Source organism: Sinocyclocheilus rhinocerous, unplaced genomic scaffold (assembly GCF_001515625.1).
Source record: "Sinocyclocheilus rhinocerous isolate Xijiao unplaced genomic scaffold, SAMN03320098_v1.1 scaffold412, whole genome shotgun sequence".
NCBI classification, from domain to species: domain Eukaryota; kingdom Metazoa; phylum Chordata; class Actinopteri; order Cypriniformes; family Cyprinidae; genus Sinocyclocheilus; species Sinocyclocheilus rhinocerous.
The window spans coordinates 1,444,884-1,467,509 of record NW_015642498.1 but is presented as its reverse complement, the minus strand read 5'-3'; the positions used below and the strand labels follow the sequence as shown (position 1 = coordinate 1,467,509).

The window sequence follows — 22,626 nt, the reverse complement described above, 5'->3', positions numbered from 1 at the left end:
TTGAGACAAATGGACACAGGCAGACAGTAAGAAAGAACAGTTGCTTTTTGTGGTTTGGCTCACTCCTGTGAGGTTGTGACCTCTTGGCCAGAGTGGAGGAAGCGTTCCAGCATGTTTCCTTAGTATGTGAGCTGCCTCGGGCTGAGCTGCACTGCTGAATTGGTTCGCCAATGAGTTTAGGCTTACCTTGGAGATCTAGGAAATTTTGTGATGGATTACAGAGCTCATTGTTTTAGTCTTATCCAAACTGAAATCTTGTCAGCAGCCCACAGAAGCTCTGATAAATAGACCAGGATGTAAACTAAATCAGTGCTTCTTAACTGGTTTTGCTATAGGCTCAACAGTATGCAAATTGATTAACCATGGCATAATCTAAATAAGAAAAAAATGTGAATTTGGGTTTCTAAATGTCTAGAATTTTGAATGGTTTCATGACAGGCTGCAATTTACTGCACAAAACAAAATTGTGGTGAGAACAAACCAAACTGATAAATTTGTATATTTAATGTAGTCTGGCTCATTTTCTTTTCTTTTTTTGTAATTTTGTTCATTGTTTATAAGGATGATGTCTTGTTATGCAACCTGTCCTTGGTGACTAGCTAATTTGGTTAGCTTCTAAAAAACTGATTCTGTGCCAAAACACTGTGAAGTTTGATTGAACACAGCCTTCATCTCAACAAAAGTTGAGTCTAAATCACACTGCAGCTTTAGCAGTCTGTCTCAGCACCTCTCTCTCACATCAGAGGACAGTTGCGCATGAGACGGTGGAGGGTCAGATTGCCACCTGGTGGTTATAGTGTATAAGTGCATATATGGAAACACTCCTCAGGGAGCATGATTTGCCATTCAGATCAGATCAGTTCAGAGCTGATTAAAGCAGATGTGTGTTTCCAGCATACTGATCTCTGTATTATTAGGTGTGTCCATTTAAAAACATGTCTGCGTGTTGCGCTCCTCTGCTCTGTGAAGCCGAAGTGTATAACTGGATTTGCTTGCATCACCTCAGGCTGTTAACTGTTATTGCTGGAGCCTTACAGAGATAACCATAGGCAGATCCACCACTGAGTAAAATCTGGCCAATGAAATTATGCATGCACCTGATTGAAGTTGCATGGTTACATTTACATTCTTTCATGTGTAAACTGTTTGTGAAATCAACTGAATTCAATGCAACAATGTACATGATCAATTTATTGCCTTATCACTTTGCCCAGGTTGTTTGGCAGTAAGGCCAGCAGTAAACCCAGTTCCCCTGGCACCCCTGACTCAAGTAAATGCCCATCAGCACTGGGCAGCCCTCATGGCACACTGGCGCGGCAGGCCAGCCTGGATTCACCCTCCTCAGGAACAGGTAGCCTGGGCAGCATGGGTGGGCAGAGCGGAGGCAGCAGCCCGCTATACGGCAAAACGCCCGACCTGTGTACTGACTCCCCGGCATCTAGTCCGGCGTCAGGCCTCTCTCTGCCCTCTAACGCCCGGCCTTGGCCACCAAACCTCAGCAGTTCATCTGCGGGCAGTAAAGACACACTGAGCTGCCACAGTATGACCAGTTTACACACAAGCTCAGAGTCCATAGACCTGCCGCTCCCACACCACCATGTGCCAAAAGTCACCCGCACAGGCAGCGTCAAGTCCACCCTCTCTGAGGGGTAAGTGGAGTACATCCAGCAAATGGTATTCGTTGAGTGATAAAAGGCTTATTACATGATATGTTAATGAAGTAATGGAGTATTAAAATCTATTAGTCGTGATTTTATCTTAACTATTTAAATCTGCCTGTTTGTCATAGATAACACTCCTATTTTTCTTCTGTTTTAACAGCATGCCTCTTGACAGAAACACTCTCCCCAAAAAGGGATTAAGGTACTAATGTAACCACTATCCATCTAATTGTCCTCATAAGTATGTTTTTATGTTCTTACCTCTATCGAGTAACTAGCGTTAGAATTGTCACTACATGTGCTAATCTATGTATCAGTGGTGTTTGCTAAGGTAAGCATCACTATTATAACACTAAGTTAGTGATTTGAACAAACCCCTAACCCTAAATACTAAACTTGCTTGGCACCTCAACCAATCTCTAATAATGAGGCTTTTTGAGGAGACTTGTGTGATTACTTTTCAAAGTGAATAAACCAAAATTTTTCACCTGGTGGATGGTAAAATGGGTGAAAAGAAATTAATACTTTTATTAAGCAGAAACGCATTAAATTAATCAAAAGCAGTGTTGGGGGTAACGCATTACAAGTAACGCAAATAAGTAACTAGTAAAGTAATGCATTACTTTTTAATTTAGAAGGAAATATCTGAGTTACTTTTTCAAATAAGTAGCCTAACTCCAGTTACTTTTTTCCACCATTTATTGACTGACAGCTCTTGTGTTGCCATGTTGAGAAAAATCGAGAGTAAGTGCAAAGGCGTTGTGTGCGCTGTGTGAACGTGATGCTTACTGTAGTTCTAGAATAAATATGAACAAAAACAGATTCAGTATTCCTCAAAATGAATAAAAACAGTCAAATGCAAACTCAGAATATTATACAAACCTGCAATAATTAAATATGTTAAATAAGACAAATATATTTTATATATTTAATCCCATTTTATTAACCAATGTCTTTGCTACTGACCTTCGATGATCCAATTCAACCATACTAAGCAAAAATGACACATTTGTGTTTCATTTTTGTTATTGCTGAATAGTGTTGAACTTTCTTCTCCTGCGTCATATTCTTCATGCAATTTGTTGGAGCTGTGCCCTCTACTGTACAGACAAGAATTTACATTTCCTTCAGCCTGAGGCTCATTAATTTCACTTTTGTTGTGAAAGGGCTTTTACATTTGTAAAATAAGAACTTTTTATATTAAAATCAAACAAGTAAGCCCAGCCCAGATTTAAAAAGTAACGCAAAAGTAATGTAACACATTACTTTCCATAAAAAGTAACTAAGTAATTTGATTAGTTACTTTTTAGGGAGTAACACAATATTGTAATGCATTACTTTTAAAAGTAATTTTCCCCAACACTGATCAAAAGTCACAGTAGAGACATTTAATCAAAAAATTTCTGTTTCAAATAATTGCTGCTATTTTAATCATTAAACAAAGTATCCTGAATAAAAATGTTTCCACAATAATACTAAATTACTGTTTCTAAAAAATATTAAGCAGCACAACTGAAGACTGGAGTAATGGCAACTGAAAAATCAGCATTGCCATCACAGGAATAAATTACATTTTAAAATATTTTAAAATAAATTAAAACAGTTAATAGCTGCTGAAAATGTACAATTACAATTGTAATAATATTTTAGAATATTGCTGTGTATTACTGTGTATACTGTGTTAATATGTGTTTAATATATACTGTGTTTAAATTAAAAATTCTTACTGATCCCAAACTTTTGAATGGTTATGAATAGTATAGAAGGCAGGACCTGAGTCATATCTATAGTCTATCAAGAGACTTGGGGATGGGGCTCTTTTGACCTGAGCCATTAAGTAACTACCAAACAACCACTTAGAACACCTTAGCAACTGCATAGCAACTTTCTGACAATGAACCACAAAGCTGGCAGTGTTGGCAAAATGTTTTGCATACTGTATCCACAGTGACTTGTCAAACCGTGTGACTCACCAGTCTTCCATTTATTAACGCTTTTAGCAAGAGACAACCACAGAAACCACAGCAGGAAAACATCACAATGCTCTTAAGAAGCAATTAAATATTCACAAAGATAAGCACAGCATTTAAATAAAGTTAGACTATTGTGTTCAAACTACTGTAAAAGAGACATGCAGTCATGATGAATGATAAACAGCCTAAATGCTGCATGCATGTGACCTTCTATTTGCAGTTAAATTGCAATGTGATCAAATCAGTTATTGTCTGTTAGGTCACAATATGGTATTTTAATACTAAAGGCTCAGGTCAGCACTGAAGATTGTCCAGCCAGGAAGATCCACGTGATCTCTATTAGTTTTATGGAAACTGTCTTTCAAGCATGCTGATAAGACTGCCCACTGCCTAAAGCTATTACTGCAGAACAATGGATGTGAGACTGTGTGGGCTGTTATTATCATCAAGCTTTATTGCATAAATCATTTTTACACCCTTTTACAGCCAGATATTTAGTGCATTCAGTTGTATAGACTCAATATTTGGAACAGAATTTATTTTCCAAAAAACTATTTGAAAAAGCATTGCATTTTGGGAAAATATTATTACCTCACGGAATGGCTAAAATAGTCTGTTTGCACCTAATAAGGTACCCTCCGTCCTCCAGACAGACGTCACATGAGGAAGGAAAAGAATGGTTGCGTTCTCACTCCACTGGAGGACTGCAGGACACAGGAAGTCCACTTTCACCACCGGGCACAACCAACACCAACACTGGCAAATACCACTACTCAAACCTGCGTATGTTAACATATATCATATCTGATTTATGATTTTCAGTGGTAGAACCCCCCAAAAATTGATTTCTCATTATACCATGGACAAATATTATAAAATGAATGATATTTTTGTGTCATCCTGATATTTTGTTGCAGTGAGCCCCACCAGTATGTCGCAGTATAATCTTCCCAGCACCAGTATGAGCCGCTCAAACAGTATTCCAGCACAGGACTCGTTTGAGCTGTACGGGGAGGGACACACTTTGGGGGGCAGTGCCTCCTCGCTGGAGGAACGACCACATGGGATGAGCCGGTCCGGCTCCTTCCGGGACAGCACAGATGAAGGTTAGCATTGCAGTTACTTTACTTGATAAGAGTTTATTTATTTATTTACATCTGTACATCGATAACTTTTTTTATTTATACAGATGTCTGTTAGAAAACAGTCGGTTGTAGCATTAAAAAAATATATTTTTTTACACTCTTGTGTTCTGTTCTGTCTGTAGTTCATGGTTCTTCTCTGTCTTTGGTCTCGAGCACATCCTCTTTGTATTCTGCGGTGAGTGACGTTGTAGTGTTCTTACGAAAGGTTGTAATAAACAGACTGACTAAACAGTCAAATTTCAATTTTGCAAGAGAATTAGCTAATCTTGGCTGTAGCTTTCTTTGGGATTTTTTTTGTGAATACGCATGTTTCTTGTATAACATTTTCAAATATATATATATATATATATATATATATATATATATACAACAGGGATAAAGGCACACCAGGGTAAAATATGCATTTGATATTATTTTCCTCTAAAACACTAGATGGCAAAAAAAAAAATCACTGTGCATGTGTAGATGTTGATCCTTAACGCGATTGCGGGCAACAACGTAATTTATGTGTTTGTATTCTGCGGTGAGTGACGTTGTAGTGTTCTTACGAAAGGTTGTAATAAACAGACTGACTAAACAGTCAAATTTCAATTTTGCAAGAGAATTAGCTAATCTTGGCTGTAGCTTTCTTTGGGATTTTTTTTGTGAATACGCATGTTTCTTATGTTGATCCTTAACGCGATTGCGGGCAACAACGTAATTTATGTGCGAAACTGATCTACTATTTAATGTTTTTGTTAAAACATTATCAATTTATTTAACAAGTGAGAATCATTACAGTTATTTTGAGACAAAGGTCTTAGTAATGTTTTTTTTTTTCATTTTGATCAAGATAATTAAATCAACAGTTTTAAATCAACATAAGAACATGTAAAAGTATGGTATTTGATGTAAAAAGTACCTGTTGGGGTTAAAGGCACACTAATTTATGTGATAATTAATTTTGTTTATTTGCTGTGTTTTTAAAATGAACATATTTTATGACAATGCATTTATTGAATAAAATAAAATACAATTATTTATCAAAACAGATTTTCCATAAGTTATGCCTTTAGCCTATATTTTTTAAATATATGATATACATGTATCTATTTATCTTTTTCATTTTATAACTGTTTCCTTTCCAAATATAATAGATACACTTTACATTCCTTGCTTGAATCATGCTATCAATATTAAAAATCATCTCGGGTTATGCATGTAACCATGGTTCCCCGTGAGGGAACGAGACGCTGCGCCCCCTAGGGGGCACATTGGGGAATGCAGCCTGCATGGCTGGTGTCTGAAGCACGTGTGAAACAATGCCAATCTATTGGTCCACCTAGCCCATGACGTCATAGGCAGGGTGCCCGGAAGTATAAAAGGGCACCTGCTGAATACATCATCCACTTAGCTGTCTGAAGGAGACGTAAACAGGCAGGCTGAAGGCATAGCGAGGGGCACATCATCTCATTCCCTCTCGGGGAACCATGGTTACATGCGTAACCCGAGACGTTCCCCCTCTAGGGAATTCCACGCTGCGCCCCCTAGGGGGCACATTGGGGAATGAAATCCAGCCATGCCGTGCCAAGGCGCATGCCTTTCCACCTGGTGGGGGAGCACCAAGGAAGCGACAGACGTACACCAAGCCTTTCCTCAGAAAGGGGCCATGCCACTGTGCCACGGGCCGCTCACATAACTTGGTAGAAATGGGGAACCTGATTAGCGGAAGTATAAAAGGGCACCTGCTGAATACATCATCCACTTAGCTGTCTGAAGGAGACGTAAACAGGCAGGCTGAAGGCATAGCGAGGGGCACATCATCTCATTCCCTCTCGGGGAACCATGGTTACATGCGTAACCCGAGACGTTCCCCCTCTAGGGAATTCCACGCTGCGCCCCCTAGGGGGCACATTGGGGAATGAAATCCAGCCATGCCGTGCCAAGGCGCATGCCTTTCCACCTGGTGGGGGAGCACCAAGGAAGCGACAGACGTACACCAAGCCTTGCCTCAGAAAGGGGCCATGCCACTGTGCCACGGGCCGCTCACATAACTTGGTAGAAATGGGGAACCTGATTAGATCAAGGGGAATATCCCACCCAAGTTAAGAGCACAACTATCCTCAGATAGCTATGCTATGTGAGCCATGTAAGCCTGGATACACAAGACCACTGAAGAGACTAATTAGAAAGCCTGATCAAATCACTGAGCTATCACATAGCTATCCTCAGATAGCTAGGTACCTAGGAAAGGGGATCACTCCAGGAGAGGGCTCACCACAACTGCCAGTAAGACACAGCTCCAAACACAGAGGCACACATTCCCTCAGGCGCCACGGCAGCAGCGGGACCCGAACCGCGAGACGCAAACGCTTGTCACTCATCACTCAAGAAGAGGGACAAACGCGAACGGAGCTTCTCATTGGAAACACTCACAATGAGCGCGTTCAGAGCCCTCGAGCACTGAACGTGCAAGCTCCTGACCAAGACACATAATGCATAGATCGTGTGTCCTAAGCCGCGAATCCCGCGATCCGAGTCCTCGCCGTGCCTTGGCAGCAGCGGGACCCGAACCGCGAGACGCAAACGCCTGTCACTCATCACTCGAGAAGAGGGACAAACGCGAATGGAGCTTCTCATTGGAGACACTCACAATGAGCGCGTTCAGAGCCCTCAAGCACTGAACGTGAAAGCTCCTGACCAAGACACATGACACATAGATCATGTGTGTCCTCAAGTGTCAGAAACCTCGGGCACGGAGGCACAGACTCTCCACAACGCTCACCCGCCCTGGTCAATCACATGAGCTTCAAACAGATGGCTCCTGAAGACAGCAAAGAGGATGACATATTCAGCAGGTGCCCTTTTATACTTCCAGGCACCCCACTTATGACGTCATGGGCCAGGTGGACCAATAGATTGGCATTGTTTCACACGTGCTTCAGACACCGGACATGCAGGCTGCATTCCCCAATGTGCCCCCTAGGAGGTGAAGCGTGGAGTTCCTTAGAAAGGGAACATTTCGTTTATAGCAGATTCATCAATATTAACTTCTAGTCTCTAAATAACAGTAACATCATACATACTGTTTCCATTTGCCTGAGCTTGAAAAACTAATAACTTTAAAGATTCATTTAAAAAGTCATCAATTTGAATACTTACAGTACAGCATCCACTATTCATCAAGGCTATGAATGAAGACTAATGAGGAGATTTAGAGAGGTAGTTTACCCACCTCAGAAGCTCATGGTGGCTCAGCATTGTGTCTTTGCCACTATTTGAACACACATTTTCTCACTTTCAGGTGCTGGCATTTTTAGACAAGGTAATAATTCATCATGCAGAAAGCAGTTTGTATTTACCTTCACATTTTAATTACATTGCAAACCCTAACAGTCTAACATTTGGCTTCAAATCAGCTGCTACTAACGGATAACAACAAATCTGATCCAAATGGCAAAATTCTGATCATTTGTTATTGTGTATGGCTTTGTGACTTACTTTTAAGTATTTGCAAAAAGCTGGTGTGGATTTTGGCTTCTTAATTCTTTCTTCTTATTGGATCTATTAGGTGACTGATTTTGAGGTTATGTGTGCAAAAAAGCTGTTGGGAAGTTCATAATATTGTATTTGGGTAATTGTGTGTCCTTTAACTGTTGTTTTCTTCCATAGACGGAGGAGAAGGCCCACTCGGAGGTAAGAATATCTTGTTTCCTACTTATATTTGTGATTTTGGTAGAATCAAATATGTAAAAGAAATAAAAGGTCAAACAGTGATACACTTTCACAAAGTCCAACATCAGGTGGTTGACTGAATCGGACAAACAAACCAATGCGTTTAACAACAAGTGTTTTCAAAATTGAAAATGTAACCCTATGTTGCATTATTTCATGAGATACTCTTATGGAATCGATATCTATAATTCACTTTCTCACTGACACACATACAGTCATGGACAAACATCTTTAACACACACATCCATAATTTCCCAGGTTCACTTTGATTTGGACTCTTGTTCATTTGATCACTGATTTTCCTTTGATTTCACTTCCTTTTGTGTTTGTGTGCTATTACAGTTCTCTCTACTGCTAACATTTTAGTCCAAGACTGCAGACTTTTGTATATGCTGTGTCATGTAATGTTTCACATGTAACGGCTAACTTTTCCCTAGATGTGCTAAAAACTAATGTATTCCTGTTTCATGGTTAAACCTGCATTTTGTACGAACATGCAACAGAGTTAATTGTACTTTTCTTTTCTCAATCAAGGGCCAAACAGTCCAAAATACAACGGTAATTTCTCATTTTACATACACTCTTTCTAGTATAATACAAGAGAAAGCACTGGAAAGTCTGACATGCCAGAGTGCTTACCAGAGGCCACTGATTGATATCTAGGTTCTTTTGTTACTGTTAAGCAAAGATAGTGAAACAAGTTTATTCTCCATTACTTCAGCGCACAGCTCATAGAGGTTTGTAATGAGAACTTCTTTTCCTACAGCAAATCAGAAAACTGCGGAGAGAGCTGGATGCTTCTCAGGAGAAAGTGGCGACCCTGACCTCTCAACTGGCAGCCAACGTGAGTGTGAAAAAAAAGCAGTCAAAATTTATAACAATTCATCTCATCTAGTATTTTAAATTTAAACACATAATATGTGCCTGTGCTGCAATAAAATTCTGTGTAAATAATAATGCTCATTTTGAAAATAATAGATAAAAAATATAATATAATATAATATAATACTAAAGGTTAGAGCAGAAAAAATCTTTGATTTTAAATGCACAGCATTTCTGACTTTTAAAGATAAACTGTTCACAGTCAGTATGTTTGGGAATTTGAATTGTCATAATCCGAGTTGCGCATTGAAAGCAGCTCAAAATCCCAGACGTTTAATTTTTGACTGTGGTATTCTGAGAAGTCTTACTTTATGTCCCTACATTGTCAAACTAGGACATTGTGTTTCACAGCGTCACATTAGATTTCTGTGTGAAGGCACCACAGGAAGAGAGCAAAGTTTGGACCGGGCTGAGCTCTTTTCACTTTGCTGTCTCTGGAGTGATGAAGGCAGGTGTGATGAAGGGCTTTGCTCTCTGACAGTTTAGTGAGAAGTGTGACAGAGCATTAGACAGTTGCTGTCTCTCCACTCGACCTCCTCTGTGATTTGTGTTTGACCGGAATCGTGTATGGGAGAACGGCTCCGAACTACATCTATTCAAGTTGTACAATAGTTGAGTGAATTGAAATGTCTGCTCTCCAGTCGGATGTTTTTGAACTTCTCAGTGTCAGAACAACTTTTGAAAGATGGTGTTCATTGTTCAGGGATTCAAAAGAGATTCTTTCTTTCTGTTGAATCCTGATGCTCCACGGCAAGATGGTGTATTATAAAATGATGAATTAACAACACAGAAACATATCACATGAAGATGAAATGTTGGTACATTTGGACCCAAAGATGATTTAAACACTCAACAAAGTTGCCTGATAGCCATTCCATTAGATTTCAAACCAATATCAAACCTTTTATTTTAAAATTAGCACGAGCACACTTTTTAAACAAAACACTTGACACCTGTGTGAACTTGAGAGAATCTTCCACTAAAAATCAGCTACAAATTACAATCAAAAGGTACAAAATTTGCTTTAAAGTGTAGGATAAGTATCCAAGATTGACTATGAACCTTCAAAGTTTCACTATTTCTTCCATTCACAACTTTCTGCCCACCCCTTGGATAATCTCTGTCTCATGTGCATTTGTGTCAGAGAGTCTGTGCAGTTCTGTAGTGTTTTAGGGTGTGAAAGAGCTTAAGGGTGGCTGTGGCTAACAGTAGTAGTGCTTTAGCTAGTTCACTGTTTTGGCCACAGCTGAACCATTATCCAGGCAAAGAGAGCCCAAATCAGTTTGCTCAGACATGGCCATTACAGCTGCAAAACATCTGGATTTCATCACAACCACACCAGGTAGGGTGATAACGTGATGTGGCTTTATATATGTGGTTTAATGTTGATTCTTAATATTTGGCTTTCATTTTTGGTGAATATCATAGTTGAAAATAACTTTAATGTCAAAATGTCCACCTTGAGATTGTAGAGAGGCGAGAGTTTGTTTAGAGGGATTCATGTGCCAGGCACCTTTGTGAACGGTTTCTGCTCGTTTCAGGTGTGCTTGACTGGGCTGAGAGACTCAGTGTGGACAGATAGTTGAAGGAATATAAATGGATGGACAAACAGGTCAGGGCAGGGCATGTCGTAAAAGTGTGTTTATAGAGGCGCTCTCCCATTAGAGTCACTCAAGCATTTGGCATTGTGCCTCTCAGTGTTCGCTTGGCTTCACTTCCTGGCAGGCATTTTAAATAGTATGTACCAAGAACCTTTTCAATACAGCTCTGCTTACTGCTGAAGATATAATACAACAGTGATATTTACTTTAAAATATTAGAATTTTAGCTGTTTATAGCTTTTATTTAAATTGTGTCATTTGGTTATTGTGTCATTTTTATAGTAAAGTAATAGATATAACAAGAAATAATCAAGAGAAGAAGGACAAGATATGTTCAAACATGCATTTACCATTTTTATTTTATTTTATTTTATTTTACTTTTATTGCTAGTTTTACACCAGCTTTGACTATTGTATGCATTGTTATCAAAGTCTGTTTTGTTTTGTTTTGTTTTGCTTTTTTGTTGTTTTTTTGTTTGTTTTTTGTGTGGGTGTTTTGTTTTGTTTTGTTGTTGTTTTATTTTTTGTGTGTGTTTTGTTTAGTTTTGACTATGAGTCAAAGGTCAGATGATAAACTGGGTAATTTCTATTGCCAAAATATGTTTTTGATGTATTAATCTAAGATTGTTACATTTATTTGTATATTCTCCTTAGCGTTCACTGACATCAGAAGTCTTTTCAGAGTAGCTGAGGTCAGCGTTAGAGACGTCTCCTCCACCAAAGCCCTGGGGCCTTATGTTCAGACAAGCCTTAGACATTTGAACTCCATCGCAGTAGCTTAAACCTGAAACATGCTTCAAAGCCCTTGGCAACTGTTGAGTAGTTCACAGCACTATTCAGCTTGCCGGTGCAGTATAGATCAGAATTACCCAGGAGAAACTCTCTGGAGGCTCAGACTAAGTGGATACAAAGATATATAATACTTTTTCATGCTCAGATGCCCAGAGTGTGCTTTAAGTTTTTATACACGGAAGGATAAACTTAATAGACCTGTGAATCTATAATGCAGGTCTCACCGTGCACTTGTTTTACAAACACTGCATTCAAAGGAAAGCAGGCAATGTGAGTTGACTGCTATGTTTGGAAAGGAATACAGTGCCGTGAAAAGGTTTTTGCCCCCTTCCTGTTTTTTTTATTTTTTGCATATTTGTCACACTTAAAAGATTCAGATCATCAAACCAATTTTAATATTACACAAAGATAATGCAAGTAAATACTAAATGCAGTTTTTAAATGATAATTTCATTTATTAAGGGAAAAAAGCTGTCCAAACCTACCTGGCCCTACGTGAAAAATTATTTGCCCCTCCTCTTAAATCATGAAAGAACTGTGATTAACCACATTATTTTAGAAAGCTGAGTTAAATTTCACTAGCCACACGCAGGCCTGATTACTGCCAGACCTGTTGAATCAAGAAATCACTTCACTAGAGCCTGTCTGACAAAGTGAAGCATGCTTAAAGAGCAACACATCATGCCACGACCTAAAGATATTCAAGAACAGATGAGAAACAAAATAGTTGACATGTATCAGTCTGGAAAGGGTTATGAAGCCATTTCTAAGGCTTTGGGACTCCAGCGAACCACGGTCAGAGCTATTATCCACAAATGGAGAAAACTTGTAACAGTGGTGAACCTTCCCAGGAGTGGCCGGCCGTCCAAAATTACTCCAAGAGCGCAACGACGACTCATCCAGGAGGTCATAAAAGAACCCAGAACAACATCTAAAGAACTGCAGGCCTCACTTGCCTCAATTAAGGTCAGTGTTCATGATTCAACAATAAGAAAGAGACTGGGCAAAAACGACGTCCATGGGAGAGTTCCAAGGCAAAAGCCACTACTGACCAAAAAGAACACAAAGGCTCATCTCACATTCGCCAAAAAACATCTTGATTATCCCCAAGACTTTTGGGCAAATATTCTGTGGACTGATGCGACAAAAGTTGAACTTTTTGGAAGGTGTGTGGATTTCATGAACACAGGATTTCATGAAAAGAACATCATACCAACGGTCAAACATGGTGGTGTTAGTGTGATGGTCTGGGGCTGCTTTGCAGCTTCAGGACCTGGATGACTTGCCATAATTGATGGAACCATGAATTCTGCTCTCTATCAGAAAATCCTGAAAGGAGAATATCCGGCCGTCAGTTTGTGACCTCAAGCTCAAGCGGACTTGGGTTATGCAGCAGGACAATGATCCCAAACACACCCTCAAGTCCACCTCTGAATGGCTCAAGAAAAACAAAATTAAGGTTTTGGAATGGCCAAATCAAAGTCTGGACTTAAATCTGATTGAGATGCTGTGGCATGACCTTAAACAGTCCATTCATGCTCGAAAACCCTCCAATGTGGCTGAATTAAAACAATTCTGCAAAGTAGAGTGGGCCAAAAATCCTCCACAGCGATGTGAAAGACTCATTGCCAGTTATCGCAAACGCTTGATGGCAGTTGTTGCTGCAAAGGGTGGCACAACCAGTTATTAGATTTAGGGGGCAATTACTTTTTTCACATAGGGCCAAGCAGGGTTGGACAGCTTTTTTCCCTTAATAAATAAAATAATTATTTAAAAACTGCATTTTGTATTTACTTAGGTTATCTCTGTGTAATATTAAAATTTGTTTGATGATCTGAACCATTTAAGTGTGACAAATGTGCAAAAAAATGTAAAAAAAACAGTAAGGGGGCAAAAACATTTTCACAGCACTGTACAAGAATACTGCTTAGTATGAACTGTATTCTGCATACTATTTAAAAAAACTATATAATGTTGGAAACAGAATGCATTATCTGGTGATTAATATTTTAAACTGCAGCAGGCAATGTATTTCATTTAAATCAGCGAGTCTTGACAATTGTAACTTTTTTGAGTAGAAATGTCTTAATTATTGTTAGTTCTGCCAAATAATCAGTCAAGAAGAAGATAAAGTTTGAAATGTAAAATTTTTACTTCTAGTTTAAACGTCATGCTTAAAAGGAAATGTCAAGTCAAGATCTTTCAAAATCTTAAAGGTTTAGTATCAGTGAGATATTAGAATTAATGCTTTAAAGTGTTAATTAAAACAAGGATGGATTACATTTAAATGTATAATATTACAAAAGATTTAAATAAATGCTGTTGTTTTGAACTTTCTATTCATCAAAGAATCCTGGAGAAAAAAGAAAAAAAAAATCAGTTTCCTAAATAAACTGTTTGCAACATTGATAATAATCAGACATGTTTAAGCACCAAAACAGCATATTAGAATGATTTCTGAAGTATCATGTTACACTGAAGACTGAAGTAATGGCTCAAATAAATGCTGCATTTCTTTACATGAGAGAATTCTTTCGAAAACTTTAAAAACCTCAGACTTTTGAATGGTATCAACATAACTATTATTTCTTCATATAACTTCCTCTAGATTTTCAATGACTGAACTTTGATAAACTGGCTTGAACTTACAGTAGTTGCAAGTTTCACTTTGCAACAGTTTGTCCCAGAATTCTGTCTGGATTACCCTGTGGATTTGGTGAAGGATCTTCAGAAAGAAACTCTGTGTGTGTTTTGACAGGGACACCTGGTGGCGGCGTTTGAGAAAAGTCTGGCGAACATGACCTGTCGACTGCAGAGTCTAACCATGACAGCGGAGCAAAAGGTACGAATGGTCTTACTCACAAAAATAAGTACAATAACTTAAACATTTGAATGTTTTCAATGTTAGTTGAGATTCAATAGCACATACCGTATTCTACCAAACCTGAAAATATTACTTTCTTCCAACCTCCCTCAACAAAACCATCCAGTCATCATGTAAATATAACCTTCAGGTTAAAATGTGAAACTGCTCCCTTAATTTGCACAAAGCACCCTCATCGACTTAATGAGTTCCTGCCGCTGTTAATCCCTCTTGAATAAACCATCAGAGATTACAGAGGGACGTCTTTGTTAAAGCAGCCCGACTTTCAATTAAAGCAGAAACCCTATCACAAGCTGTAAAATCCTGAGCTCTGCATATACAGAGACCATGTGGCGGTGAAATAGGAGGGTTGTGGGCCCGCAACACATGCTCGGTTCCTCAGACCAGTGGGGCGCTTATTTCCACATGTGCTTTTTTGGCAGGAAACATCTGATAGAGGAATAAGACAGCTGGTGGTACGAGGGGGAGTTTGTGTTTTGCATACAAAAGAGTTTGTGTAGGGTCAAAAACTGAAAGTGCCATGTGGCTCACTTCCTGTCTAGTGATTCTGAAGTTAAGCTGATGTGATATTTTAATTAGCAATGTTTGCTGGCATCACAAATATTATTGTGCATACTTAGAGTTTGGGATTTGAACAAACCACTTACTGTAAGTGTTCAACTTCAGCCCTGCACTGTTTGAGCAACAGACATTAATCATAATCATGTGGCTTGATGGGAAGAGGTGTGCTTTTACTTTTCTAAGCAATTAAAGGAAGTGCTTCGTGTTCAATGTAACTGTGTTTGTGTGATTGTGTTGTAGGAATCCGAGCTTGCAGAGTTAAGAGAGACCATTGAGGCATTGAAAGCTCAGAACACAGATGCTCAGACGGCCATTCAAGTGGCCCTCAACGGCCCCGATCACGTTCATAAAGGTGCTGCTTGTGTACATTGAAATCTGTCAGAACTTTCTGTTTTACATTATTAAATAAATATTTTGGATAAGGTGCGGTCACATTTACTGCTGTTCAGTGAATTTGGACTTTCTTCTTTTTTAACATGACAAAATCAATTACAAACATTTCCTGTTTAAAGGTCCAGGCCATTTTTCTTTGTTTCCATGACAAAGTGACACACAAAAATCACAGAAATAACTGTAAAATAAACCATTTAAACAACTTCTCAGCTTAAATAATATACAAGTTTTAACAGAAGATTTAATCTACAGTAAGTGCTTTTGTAAAACTGTAAGCTTCACTTTTCTGCTCTTAAAATTGGCCGTATTCACTTCCATTGTGTCTCACTGTAACTCTCAAATATGTTTATTATGCATTGACCTTTGTGTGTGTGTGTGTTTGTGTGTGTAGCAGACCTGAGGATCCGTCGACAGCACTCGTCAGAAAGTATGTCCAGTATTAACAGTGCAGCCAGCCACTCCAGTATGGGTAGCGCTAAAGATGCAGATGACAAGAAGAAAAAGAAGAAAAGCTGGGTGAGTCATTGCACAAAGCTTCATCATCACACCACAAGGCTTGTCCAAATTTAGAACCGTGACTACAACAGTGTTTTTTTTTGCCTTATATATTAAATGTAATTTAATATTCAAATATAAAAATGTTTAATGAAAAATATCTCTTGTTTTACATAAAATGTGATTTTCTTGTCTGTAAAATAATCACTATTTTCTTTAATATTTTTATTATGTAATCATTCATACATTTCGTTATTATGTAATGATGTCCATGCATTTTTAAATGCGACTTAAGTGTCCAAATACATTTACCCAATTTATGGAAAACCATCACAGTTATGACGTTGCAACCTATGTCTATATATTAATGCATTTTAGGTATTTAGCAACTGCTTTTGCAACCTTGACTAACACTGCAAAAACAAAGCAAGTAGACAAGTGTGTCTTGATAATCTTATAAGGCTTTTATCAAATTATTTTACTATGAAGTGATATTAATTCAGTCATCATTCTAGTAGTGGCATCTACTCACACTCAGTTTCGACTTTGGGAACATGAAGTACAAATAGCACAAACATTTCTGTCATTTCACCCCCTTCCGGCTGTCTCTCCCTCTTTCTCTCTCACACTTTCTCTGTCTCTCACTTTCTCACCACACCACCAGGGCAAGGATAGAGGACACAAGGTGACTATAACACACCCTCAAACTCTCCTGCATGCCCTATGGAGGATCCAACATGCTCGTCCCACTTTTTTCCCATCACTAGCGCTTCAAACCCCTAAAGTTCCTCACCCTTCAGAGCTTACCCTTTAGAAAACCAATCTTTATATCTTCTTTTGAGGAATGCACTAATTAAGAACATCTTTTCGCTCAAGTTGCAGTCATTACTGATTATATATTTATGTTATTAAGATGCAATTGTGCATGTTTTACTTCTAGTCAGCTGTTCTAGTTCGCAGTTATTTTACAGATTTATTATCTCCTAATGCTAGGGGGTTGTTGTTTCTTCTCATTTAGGGTGTGCATTAAGTCAAGAGCACTTGAGGTAAACGGCTGTTTGAAAAATAACATTGGCATTGTGTGCAGCAGTTATGGCTACTTTTCCTCGAGCTGCCCTGGACTCTTGTAATGAGAGCAGAGCTCAAACTGAGCTCATAAATACAAATCACCTCTTTATTTATGCGCCCATTAATTATTCATCTGCATAATTTGAGGCAGTGTGGTCTCTGGATTCAAAGGCTCTGGAAATGCTGCTCAAAGGTGAAAGAAAAACTAAAGAGGAAGAGAGTGAGACAAGGGTTGCAAAACAATATATTCATAGCAGGGCTTAACAATAAGGATACATTGTGAGAGATTTGCAGGACTATCTTATGAAAAATCACTTAATATACAACATATATGGAAATATTTTATGAAAAAAAAATTTTTTTTTTCTTGCACAATACTAAATCTAGATTTTTATTGACAAAAAATTTAATCTTATACACTAGTCTTGCACTGTCACTTCACTCTATGTTCCATGATTGTTTAAATTTCGAGCTGCCCTGGACTCTTGTAATGAGAGCAGAGCTCAAACTGAGCTCATAAATACAAATCACCTCTTTATTTATGCGCCCATTAATTATTCATCTGCATAATTTGAGGCAGTGTGGTCTCTGGATTCAAAGGCTCTGGAAATGCTGCTCAAAGGTGAAAGAAAAACTAAAGAGGAAGAGAGTGAGACAAGGGTTGCAAAACAATATATTCATAGCAGGGCTTAACAATAAGGATACATTGTGAGAGATTTGCAGGACTATCTTATGAAAAATCACTTAATATACAACATATATGGAAATATTTAATGAAAAAAAAAATTTTTTTCTTGCACAATACTAAATCTAGATGACAAAAAAATAAAATCTTATACACTAGTCTTGCACTGTCACTTCACTCTATGTTCCATGATTGTTTAAATTTCTTGTGTATACTACATATTTTGATTAAAATATATGATAAATATAATATTAAATGTCATTAATACATACATATGTATGTATGTATGTATGTACACATTTTATTGTATAAAAATAAAAAATATATGATATTATATATTTATGTTCTAACACATAAAAATACTTTTTTAATACACTGATATTTCAATACACCTCATTGTCACTACATCTTACATTCCTTCAGATTTTTTTTAAGAATATATAATATATTACAGTTTTAATTAAACATTAATTAATATTTATTATGTGATACATATTATTTGTGTGTATATGAAAAAGAAGAAAATGTTTCATTAAAAACACATACAAATACATATAAAATAAATATAAATAAGTAAATAAATAAATATTTAATATGTAATATATATTATTTATGTGTTATGTGTAACAAAAGAAGAAACTATTTAATTAAAAACACATACAAATACATACAAAATAAAAAAAATACATGCATACATACATAAAAATATGATATGTGATATTAGCTGAGCAAGACCAGGTCAGAAAAAAATATCCTGTGGAATGCCGTTATGTGAAATTATCTAGTTCCATACAGACAGACACAGCCTCCATAAGTCATTCAGAGCTAATCAAATGAACAATGAATAAATGATGCCGCTGTGTCTGAATGTTCTGGTCCAGCGGTGCACGTATTCAGTCAATGGTAACAGTGAGTGTGTTTTGTCCTTAGGTGGCTGATTCCATCCCCGCCCAGGTCAGTGTTTCCACGTCCCGCATCACTGCGGCCGATTGCCTCTAAAAACCTTACCCCCATTAACTGCCCCCTCCCCCCCAAATCCCAAAAAGTGTTTCCAGAAACGTGTGCATGCCACCAGCATCCCCAGTCCCACTGACTGCCAGTATGTTCCTGCTGCTTAATTAGTTCTGCTCAGTGAATTATACGAGCAAACCGTTATCTCCCCTCCCGAAATGTTGCAATCAACCTTATTTTTAAGCTGACCGAAAATCACCCATGTGATGTGTTTATCTAAACAGTAACACTTTATAAAACTTTTTAATGCAATTCAGTATTTAATTCTGGATTATATGGATAATTCTGTATGTGTATATATATGGAAAAAAGGAAAAGGCTAAAGGAATATTTTGGGCTACATAAAACTTGTGAGCCATGAATTTGGTTATCGCAGAAGATAAATTATTCTGGAAAAAATAAAATATATGTTTACTAGGGCTGCCCCCGACTAAAGATTTTTCTGGTCGACTAGTAGTCGTTCATTTTAAGCATTAGTCGACTAATCGCATTAATTTTATTAATAAACAATTTAAATCATTATAATGAGCCTTTAACTGCCTACATAGCCTAATAAGCGCTCAAGCACACACATAAAGCTTGCCACAGCGCACCACAGAAGCTAATGGTTATGAATGTGTCAGGGAAAAACAGTTAAGGAGGCTGCATTAACATTTTAATAATTTATTGATAAACTAGGCCTACTGCTTTTTTGTTCTCGGTTTAAGAGATGAAGTCGACGTAACTCGTCATCTCCGCAGATGTGCCTGCATGTTTCATACGGATTACATAATCCGAGAATATTTGTTTTTCATTTGATTTGGTTCATTTGAAAGTAGACATTTCACTCTTTATTGGTATATTTTTTCTGTGTCTGTAAGGCAAGCATACACGGAGTTTCGCGCTCAAGTTCACGGAGGCCACGACGGCAGAAAGCGCATCCTGTTTGCTTTCATTATTTTACGAAAGCGCAATGTTTTGGAGTATTTAAAGAGCAAGTGACCGCACCGGCGCCTCCATCTGTCCTGCAGTGAGCGCGCTTCTACACTCCACACAGACACTTCAATAGCACACATATTTCTAGGTTAGCCTAACATTAGATTGAGTGGTCATGTAAAGTTGCTAATACTTACATATTTCAGATGATAAGCTATATTTGTGGTGGATGAATGATAGGTGAGCGTTTGGATGTCCTGGCCCGATGTAGGCTACTGTATTACCATAGACTAGCTGTTAACAATCTGTCCGTCACGAACTGTGTGACTTTGCCTGTGGAATTTTTTTTCTTTCTGCGACTAAAAACTTTTTGGTCGACCAAGCCTCTTCTGGTCGGCTAACGGTTAGTCGACTATTATGGGGCAGCCCTAATGTTTACAGTAATGCCCTTACAATGGAAAGCTTGTATGTTGTATAGACTTTCATTGTAAGTGCATTTCTGTACACACTTTACCTTGTTGTTTCCTTGTAAGGTAAATTACTTTCTGTGGTAACTGACAGCATGCGAGTGAGCCAGATTATTCCTTTAAAGGGGTCATATTATGCTTTTTGAGACTTTAGTCTTTGCAACTTTAGGGATCTTATCTATGCACAATCAGCTTGTAACACTCCAAAGAGAAAGGAAAACTTGAAATCGCATCATATGACCCCTTTAATAGTATTAATGAAATTTGTTATAAATTTTTACTGAAATATCCAGAGGTAATACAGATACATAATTCTCCCGAGCTATGAATCTTTTCAATCCATTTTTTCTGCCTGACCACAGAATAGTTTGAAATAAATGAATGTTGTCTGGCTATATTAATTGTATTGATTTGTGTTGTTTACTCAACAGTTGCGGAGCTCCTTCAAGCAGGCCTTCAGCAAGAAAAAGACCAACAAGCCCCAGTCGTCTCACGATGAGATTGAAGAGATGACTGATTCCTCCCTTCCTTCTTCACCCAAACTACAACACACCAACAGACAGACCAGCACCACCCAACCACTGCGCTCATCCCCCTCCACCACTGAGTGAGTACAGACACACATATATACAGTACATAGACACCTCTGTGAAATCAGGTACATGCATAAGCATTTACATATTTGTTATGTTTTTATATATTTTATTTCTATTTCATAAAGGACCACAACAACACATCCAATAAATCATCATTATTCTTCATCAGTAACTTCCACTTATTGTATTGTTTAGTGATTTTATTGTTATATTTTTTTATGTATTATCTTTTGCTTTCTTTCTTTTTTGATAATCATATTTATATATCATCCTTTCCCTTAATCATATCTGTATTCTGTCCCTGTTCCTCAATGTCATGTGTCTTTAGAAAGTGTTTTTGCGATAGCAAGTCCTCCTCCATTTGGATGCCAAAGAAAAAGTCAAACGGTCATGTGGTCTACAAGCACAGATCTCGGTAACAGGCACAGTGTGGCATGCTGGGAAGGGTTGAGAGTGTGCAGTGACTAAAATTAACAAAAGATATCCCTTCCCCTATATTTCAGTCACATTTCACATGAGCGTTTTATGACGCAAACTTAAATTGTAATGGGAGATGTACTAATTTAAAAATGTAAACTTTTATTAGAAACATTTTTGTAAAAACGAAATAAATATAGTCAAATAGTCAAACTCATGTGTAATAGTAATAAAATCGGAGATTGCCTGAGTTTGAAAAGTTACTACTGTACATTAAAATTGTATTTAATACATGTTGCTTTAGCTAATAATTTGCCTGTGCTTAATACTGGACAACATGAACGATTTCCACTTCCTGTTTGTGTTGGTAATGTGCATAATCTCTAAAGCTGCATTCTATTTAACTCAAAATGTTGGAATTTCTTACTTGGAAAAGCCATACTAAAAGTCTGGATTCCAAACATGCGGAAATTCACAACTCTGTTTCCAAAGTATGGAGATGTATGATGTCAGTTGAACATGGTGGCACCCAAAGAAAATTACACAGTTAATGCTAAACATTTACTTTTTTTGCTCATCTTTCAAACATCGAACAATGTTTCAGAGATATCAAGAACTATGTCCAACTTTGAATGGAATGCTGCAAACACCCCTCACAAATATAAAACACAAAGCCCAAAGTGTGAATATGTGTGCATCAAAGTGTTTGTGTACATAAATATTCTGACCAGGTTTAATACTCCAGGAGTTTGTTGTGCATTAAACCCGCCTGTGTTTTGTAGCTCTCTTGGATCTGTAACAGTGTTGTGACTCCCTCCTCCCTGTGCGGTGTGTGTTTGTGCAGACTGTGTGAATGTACAGAGGCTGAGGCAGAGATTATCCTCCAGCTGAAGAACGAGCTGAGAGAGAAGGAGCTGAAGCTGACTGATATCAGACTGGAGGCGCTAAGCTCCGCCCACCACCTTGACCAGATACGAGAAGCCATGAACCGCATGCAGGTACGCACACACACACACACACACACACACACACCCGCATATACATGCCGTCTCACTCCAGAGCTCTGCAACATTATAACGATGCATTGTGAATTCTTATACAGTGTTTTTGTGCAATGCAGTGATCTATGGAAATCTGGGTAACATTTTGTAAAGTTTTTTTTTTAAAGTCTCTCATGATTATCAAGGATTTATTTGTTTAAATAAAAAATAAAACGGTAATATTGTGAAATATTAAAATCAGTGTTTTCTATTTGAGTATATTTTAAAATGTCATTTATTCTTGTGATGAAAATGCTAAATTGTCAGCAGCCATTGCTCCAGTCTTTAGTGTTGAAACCATGATGGATTTTTAGGATACTTTCATG

General features: G+C 37.9%; 1 protein-coding gene across 3 annotated transcripts in view; it reads left to right on the top strand.

The window, feature by feature from the left end:
• LOC107755908 (neuron navigator 3) overlaps positions 1–22,626 on the top strand; it is a 165,953-nt gene that overhangs the window by 131,479 nt on the left and 11,848 nt on the right. For 2 of the 3 annotated variants that reach the window (XM_016572866.1, XM_016572868.1), the window contains 17 exons: positions 1,215–1,649; positions 1,822–1,863; positions 4,266–4,417; positions 4,552–4,740; positions 4,902–4,954; positions 8,063–8,083; positions 8,431–8,454; positions 9,028–9,051; positions 9,260–9,337; positions 14,527–14,610; positions 15,454–15,565; positions 15,998–16,122; positions 16,766–16,786; positions 18,785–18,808; positions 20,679–20,854; positions 21,172–21,258; positions 22,105–22,258. In XM_016572866.1, coding sequence (XP_016428352.1) covers positions 1,215–1,649; positions 1,822–1,863; positions 4,266–4,417; positions 4,552–4,740; positions 4,902–4,954; positions 8,063–8,083; positions 8,431–8,454; positions 9,028–9,051; positions 9,260–9,337; positions 14,527–14,610; positions 15,454–15,565; positions 15,998–16,122; positions 16,766–16,786; positions 18,785–18,808; positions 20,679–20,854; positions 21,172–21,258; positions 22,105–22,258 — 1,801 coding nt within the window. The remainder of the gene's footprint in view (positions 1–1,214; positions 1,650–1,821; positions 1,864–4,265; positions 4,418–4,551; positions 4,741–4,901; positions 4,955–8,062; positions 8,084–8,430; positions 8,455–9,027; positions 9,052–9,259; positions 9,338–14,526; positions 14,611–15,453; positions 15,566–15,997; positions 16,123–16,765; positions 16,787–18,784; positions 18,809–20,678; positions 20,855–21,171; positions 21,259–22,104; positions 22,259–22,626) is intronic. The other variant, XM_016572867.1, reaches the window with a different exon arrangement.